The sequence below is a fragment of the Pygoscelis adeliae genome, unplaced genomic scaffold (assembly GCF_000699105.1).
Source record: "Pygoscelis adeliae isolate BGI_AS28 unplaced genomic scaffold, ASM69910v1 Scaffold388, whole genome shotgun sequence".
NCBI lineage: Eukaryota > Metazoa > Chordata > Aves > Sphenisciformes > Spheniscidae > Pygoscelis > Pygoscelis adeliae.
In genome coordinates, this window is record NW_008825267.1 from 161,875 (window position 1) to 168,334 (window position 6,460).

General features: G+C 37.2%; 1 protein-coding gene across 1 annotated transcript; it reads right to left on the reverse strand.

Moving 5' to 3' along the window:
• Positions 1 to 2,101: 2,101 nt before the first annotated feature.
• LOC103921617 (keratin, type I cytoskeletal 12-like) lies at positions 2,102 to 5,723 on the reverse strand. Its single transcript, XM_009329611.1, has 8 exons — positions 5,079 to 5,723; positions 4,395 to 4,477; positions 4,013 to 4,169; positions 3,584 to 3,745; positions 3,360 to 3,485; positions 2,777 to 2,988; positions 2,414 to 2,496; positions 2,102 to 2,199 (listed from the first exon to the last, which is right to left on the reverse strand). Exons 1-8 carry the CDS (start codon positions 5,721 to 5,723, stop codon positions 2,102 to 2,104), a joined length of 1,566 nt encoding a protein of 521 aa, XP_009327886.1.
• Between the last annotated feature and the right edge of the window lie 737 nt (positions 5,724 to 6,460).

The following is a 6,460-nucleotide window of genomic DNA, read 5'->3' on the forward strand; positions in this document are numbered from 1 at the left end:
TCCTTTGTGCTGCTCTTCAGGCGCTCTCCTGCTGACCTGTGTTACTTCTCCAGGCTCTGGGCATCTGTTGCTGGCCCTGGCATCAAACTGGTAGGAGTGGGATGGATTGAGGTTTCCCTCCCCCGGCGACTTTAGTGTAAAGCCCTCTTCACCAGCTTGGCAAGCCTATGACTGAAGATGTGTGTAGGTAGACTACATGATTATTCAGTGGAAATCTACACTGAATGATGTAGGGAATAATGATTTCATAGCAATCACAGTTGCAGTCCTTGAGGTATGTACATTATTTCATATTTCTTTGTATACAATTATTCAGAAAGTACATATGTCTTTGGAAGAGGAAGACAAGAGAGACCTATTTTTCTTTTCAAAATGGAGATGCTGTCAATAATGGGGAACATGATACGGTTTCAGATTTTCCACATAAGAGAAAAAAATTATGGATAGGAAAGAAAGATGATGAATGCTGTCCTGTCTTAGGAAGAGAAATCATTTCCTTTAGTCTATAATCTTAACAATTCTCTACAATGGTACTCTTGGTAATCGTACCCAGCTACATAAACAACCTCACTTTGTCTATTTCTGATATCATTATTTTAATTTATATTGTAATTATTTTAATTAAAAAAATGTAGTCTGCAACAGTAAAAAATACTATTGAAATACATCGCATGTAGTAAGATTCTTCTCATTTATTTATCAACACTGCTTTTAAAGGGTGAAAAAAAAGAGGTGCACTTGTGTTCCATGCTTTTAGAAAATAAATTACTTCCTTAAACTGTTGCAGATGGTGCATTTACTCAAGAGGTTTTCAAGTTCTTCCCTCTTTGTACTGGCATATATAGAAGATTCTTCTATTTTATTTCTCTGGGTTATTTATCACAGTGCTTTTTCTTTAACTGACTGGATTTTAGATGTTGTGATTCTACCATGCTGAGTTAGTTCTTTGATTATTGTTTTAATTACCCTGGCTTTTATTGGTTCGAAGCAGGATGCAAAAAAAATGCTAGTGGTGGGTTTTACAAAAGGCAGAGTGGAAGCACAGTATGAAATCGGTGCTCCCGTTAAACTTCTAGTGTGGGTCAAGCGTTTAAGGGATGTGATGGAATGTGTAGAATGTTTGTATTCTAGAGACACGGTAATATATATGTAAGAGGTCACTGTAACTTCCTTGTCTTATCTGAGAATCACACAAAAATCGTCAACATTTTGGCTCAAGAACAAAGGCTTAGGTGTAAATGGTAAGGGGATTGTATTTTGGTTCATAATTTTGTTTTGGATGGGATTCCTTTAAATAGTTCGTTTGAGTTGGACATCCGGAAGCCAAATTCAGGATTCGCAAGATCCTATTGTGCTCCCACCAGATGGCACTCGGGGACGTGGAACCATGGCTGGGGTTGCTGCGTGCCTCGAAACCAGGGTATCCCTTCTTTTCCACTACAGCTGTAGTCTCTACAATATGTTGTTCTGTTTGCAAAAACTTCTCTCTTAAATTGATAGCTTTAAATTATATGTTAGCAAGTATTCCTTTAATCCCACATTTAGAGAGTTTTTTTAACATGTACGTGTTCTAGCATTGGATTAATTTCTTTAAATTAATGGGGAGTACTATACCACACACATCATGTATGGTAAAGCAAGATACCCAACAAAATGGCAAATATGGATCAGCAGTCCTAAATGAAGAATAAAAGGAGACTACTATCTTAAAGCTTGTTGAGTCCTTTTTATTAGTCAAGAAAACAGGAAAATGAGGTTAGAACAGCAAAATTATTTTAACTATTAATTACTAAAAATTATTTAAAAAGCATATTTAATTAAATGCCTAACGTGTGCACCATATTTCTAGTTATTGAACAAAGAATTGATGATATATTTAAAGAACACCATGAAAATAATACAGGTAATACCAATAGACTGAAGCAGAAAATATATTGCGTGACTGCTAAGAATGAAAATGCAAGCTTTGTTTTATGCAAAAGAATCTTAGTAAAAAGCCAATCTATTTTTATCACTTCATACAAAAGATCAAAATTATTTATCCATTTTGGCTTTGAAAAAACATGGAGTGAACAGATCCTTTGCAATATCAGATTGTGCCTTATATCTTCTCTTCAACTTCCTTAACGTGGGATGCAACAACTTTTCCATCTACCACTTCTTCAACAATTGTCTTGATCTTTCTAGTTTTGGTAGGATCTAAACATCACAAACAAAACAAAAAATATTTATCAAAGTGTTAAAAATTATAAAACAGAGCAGCACGTGTACATGAACAGTTACATCCTTTTCCTTTCAAATTGGCTTCTTGTTATAATGAACTCTATGATGTAGTTAAACAGAATAGCATGTAGTATTGTATTTATAACAATGACTTTAGAAACAAAATTTTATTCAATCAAGTTGTACCTACCCTGAGAAGAATCCAGCGATTGTGTTTCTGATTTGGACCCTGTCAAGGATGAGCTTTCAAATGTAACTCCCTGTCCTGCGCTCCTAAAAGTGAATCAGAGACACGCAATATTGCAGAATGTTTGTCAGGATCAGGAGAAATTCCCTTTCCATGTTGGCATTGATAGATTATTTTAAATACTGAGCAGAATGGTTCATTCTCCTCAGTTAGAATATATCTGTATTATTTCAGAATCATTGTATGTGCCTTCCTGTCTTTTGGTGAACGTACCACTTGTTTTTACCTCTTTTTTCCTGGAAAGGATATTGCTACAGAAAATAAAACAAAGGAGGTACTTTATGTAAATTAGTTGCTTACAGAAACTCGCCATCCAGCAAGCGACGATAGGTTTCAATCTCCATTTCCAGGTAGGTCTTGATGTCTAGAAGTTGTTGATACTCTGCATTCTGGCGCTCCATATCGGCCCTGACCTGAAGCAGCTGAGACTCCAGATTCCCAATCTGAAGTTGCATTTGTGAAAGCTGAGCACAGTAACCTCCTTCCGTTTCTGCTAAAGTGTCTTCAAGGGATTTTTTCTGTGTAAGAAGGATATTAAATAACTCCGATTGAGGAAAAAAAAATTCTTTGCGAAGAAAAAAACAACTGAAATAGTTTAATGGGAGTCAGTATAGCCTCATTACTTGGAGATTTTTTTTTTCCTTGAAATACCAGTTTGAAAGCTGGCCTTTGCTGCTTCACTGAATGTGAACATAAAAGTTCATCTGCTTTATAACACGCTACTTGCAATCCAATTATATATATTACTGCTATTTAGGAACTAAAAGAATGCAGGATTTTATAGGCAATAAATGCAAATCTTAAATCCTATAGAATAGTATAAGATCTAACAAGACTTTTGAAGTTGGAAAATTTACTCTGACTAGTTAGCAGCTTCCTTAGAACATACCATGGCAAGCTGAGACTGTAGTTCGATTTCCAGGCTCTGGAGAGTCCGTTTTAAATCTGTGATCTCGCTCTTTCCTGACTGAAGCTGCTCAGTATTGGTGGAGATTTCCCTTTTCAGCTCCCCACTCTGAAATGGCAAGGAAGAATAGAGTGTAATTTTACTGTTCCAAATATTTAACTAATTTTTGCATGCATTTTGCTGAATTTGCTATCTCTGGTTGTTACTTTTTCATTGAACCATGCTTCAGCCTCTTTGCGATTTTGCTCAGCAATGACTTCATACTGTCCCCTCATGTCATTCAAAAGCTTGGTCAGGTCAGTTCCTGGAGCAGCATCCATTTCAACACTGATTTGGCCAGATGCACTGCTTTGGATGCCCTGCAGCTCCTGGAGAGATTTAAAATAAAGAAAAGTTTCTGTTAATAAAAGGCAAAATAGTTCTACCAAAAATATATGCGATATAAATTCTGTTTCAACAAGAATCCCTAGCTCGTGTGCATATTTCTTTCACTCTTTCACTTAGTGAACTCAAAAAAGAACAGCAAACAAAACAAGTAATGAAACCAAGGAACTCCCACTGGCATAAATAAGGGAATAATCTGATATTTCACAATTCCATCTGCCTTGTTAGGAATACACAAAGAAAAAAAGTACCTCTTCATGATTCTTCTTGAGATAAGCCAGTTCTTCATTCAGGCTTTCAATCTGCATCTCCAAATCAGCTCTTGTCAAGGTCAGCTCATCAAGAACTCTACGCAGACCGTTGATGTCAGCTTCCACACTCTGGCGAAGAGCCACTTCATTCTCATATCTGTAAATACAGTAATTAAATACGATTTTTTATGTGGTTCATGAGGTCAAATGCAAACTATTACCATGTACTTATATAGCTTTTAATATGAAATCTTAATACACACCATTATTCTATTTTAATAATTATCTTAAAATATTCTACAAGGAAAGAGATTTTTAAATACAAAAGAAGTTTTTCCTTAAAATTTTAGTAAGAGTTTTTGTAATACTAAGATATACTTACTTCAGTCTGAAATCATCAGCAGCCAGTCTGGCATTATCAACCTGCAAAATGATTCTTGCATTGTCGATAGTTGCATTAATGATCTGGAATACAAAGAAAGTTCAGAGAATGATTTTATAGCCCGATGGCTTTGCAGCTCAATATAGCTCTTTATATAACTGTAATCCTAAATACGATTATAATATTAAACATAATTTGTTGGACTCTTGTATGATTTACTATGCAAATATATGACAGATTTTCAGCTTCTGCAAATCAGCATGCTTCACTTAATGGTAGAATACCAGTTTGCATTCTATGACTAGATAGTTTATAATCTGAAGACCTTGCCAGGTAGTGTGTCTATTTCCGGAACTGAATTTGTGATGTAAGAAATATGAAACTTACCAAAATTTAAACTCTGTAATCTACAAGAGTCTGTAGAACTGGATTCCATCACTGCCTTCTCCTCTATTCAAATTAGACCAAGTCACACAGCATTGTGTGATATAGCTACAGAACTGCCGTTAATATACAAGAAAAATTCAACACGTGATACCAGTGCAATGTGACAGAGGTTATTACAAACGTTGGTACTGTAGAATAAATTTGCTCTTGGTTTCTGAAAGGAATTTGTTATTTTTATCTGAAATATTATTAGGTGAATTACAAATGAAAGATACGTTAAGTACATTGCTTTGCTACCTTGTTTCGAAGATCTTCAATTGTAGGATAATATTTACTATAGTCATTCCCAGATCCAGAGATACCAGTGCCAGGGCCGTTTTTCTCATACCACTCGCGGATTTTGCACTCCAAGTCGGTATTGGCATCCTCCAGACTTTGTACTTTGTCCAGATAAGCAGCCAGACGGTCATTGAGGTTCTGCATAGTTTCTTTTTTTGAGCCAGAAAAAAGGCCACCATCCCCAGCACCAGCAGTGCCAAAACCACCTCCAAAACCATATCCTGAGCCACTACCAAAGCCACCTCCAAAACCATTGCCTGAGCTGCTGCCAAAACCACTTCCTAAACCTCCACCAAAAGCACTGCCTAAGCCACTTCCATAGCTGCCACCTAAACCACCAGCAAAGCCTCCACCAAAGCCACTACTTAAGCCGCTCCCAAAGCCTCCACCTGAGCTACTCCGAAAACCCCCACTGAAGCCAGAGCCTGAACCAAGCATAGAAGCAGCACCAAAACCTCCGCCAGATCCACCACCAAACCCAAGTCCGCTGCCACCAACGCCTCCTCCACCACCAGAACTAGACATTCTCAGAGATCCCCCGCCAAGTCCACTCCAAGAAGAGAATTGCCGGGATCCACCACTTGTGCACACGGAAAGGGCCATGGTGCTCAAGGTGCCCTGATCTATTCTGCAAAGCACACAGCACAGAGCGAGGCAGATCAGAGAACAGTTGACCCTTTATATAGGGAACGTGGTGGGTGTTTCAGAAGTAGTCTCCACCTCCTTGGAAGATCTTTAATTCTCTCGTTCTCTCATTTGGAGGGGAAGTCAGTTTAGTATGTCCTGACCAAACTAAATGATATGTGTCAATCTAAATTGCCAATGGGAGTGGAAATCTGGTGCCCTCCAGGTGTTTGCTGTATGAGGGGAATGGGTGGAGTAGACCTAAGACATCACGATAATGTTTTGCCATGTGCAATGAAGCACTAAAATTTATTTTCGCATTTAAATCCTTCCTAAATATTTTTTTTTTGTCATTACATGACATTTGCTTGTCATTGCTTTCTTGGTTTGGGGCTATTATTATAGAAGTATGCTTAAGTCAGTGGAGTGATCCCTTTCATATTATACTTCCCACTGTGCATGTCAAAAATGTGCTTCTTTTCATAATACTTTTCTGGCATGAATGTCTGCCAGGTTAGTGCTCCTTGCGTGTTTAATAAGAAGTAAGAAAAGTGATCAACAAAAGTGTATGAAGAGGCATATGGACGTTCACTGATCTGCAGGTTCATCATTAATATGAAAACATAAATATACTTGATTGTACTGAATATAATTTGCAATTGTGTTTTCTGCCCTAAACCTTTCATCACTGAAATATCTCTGTGTAATATGCATAG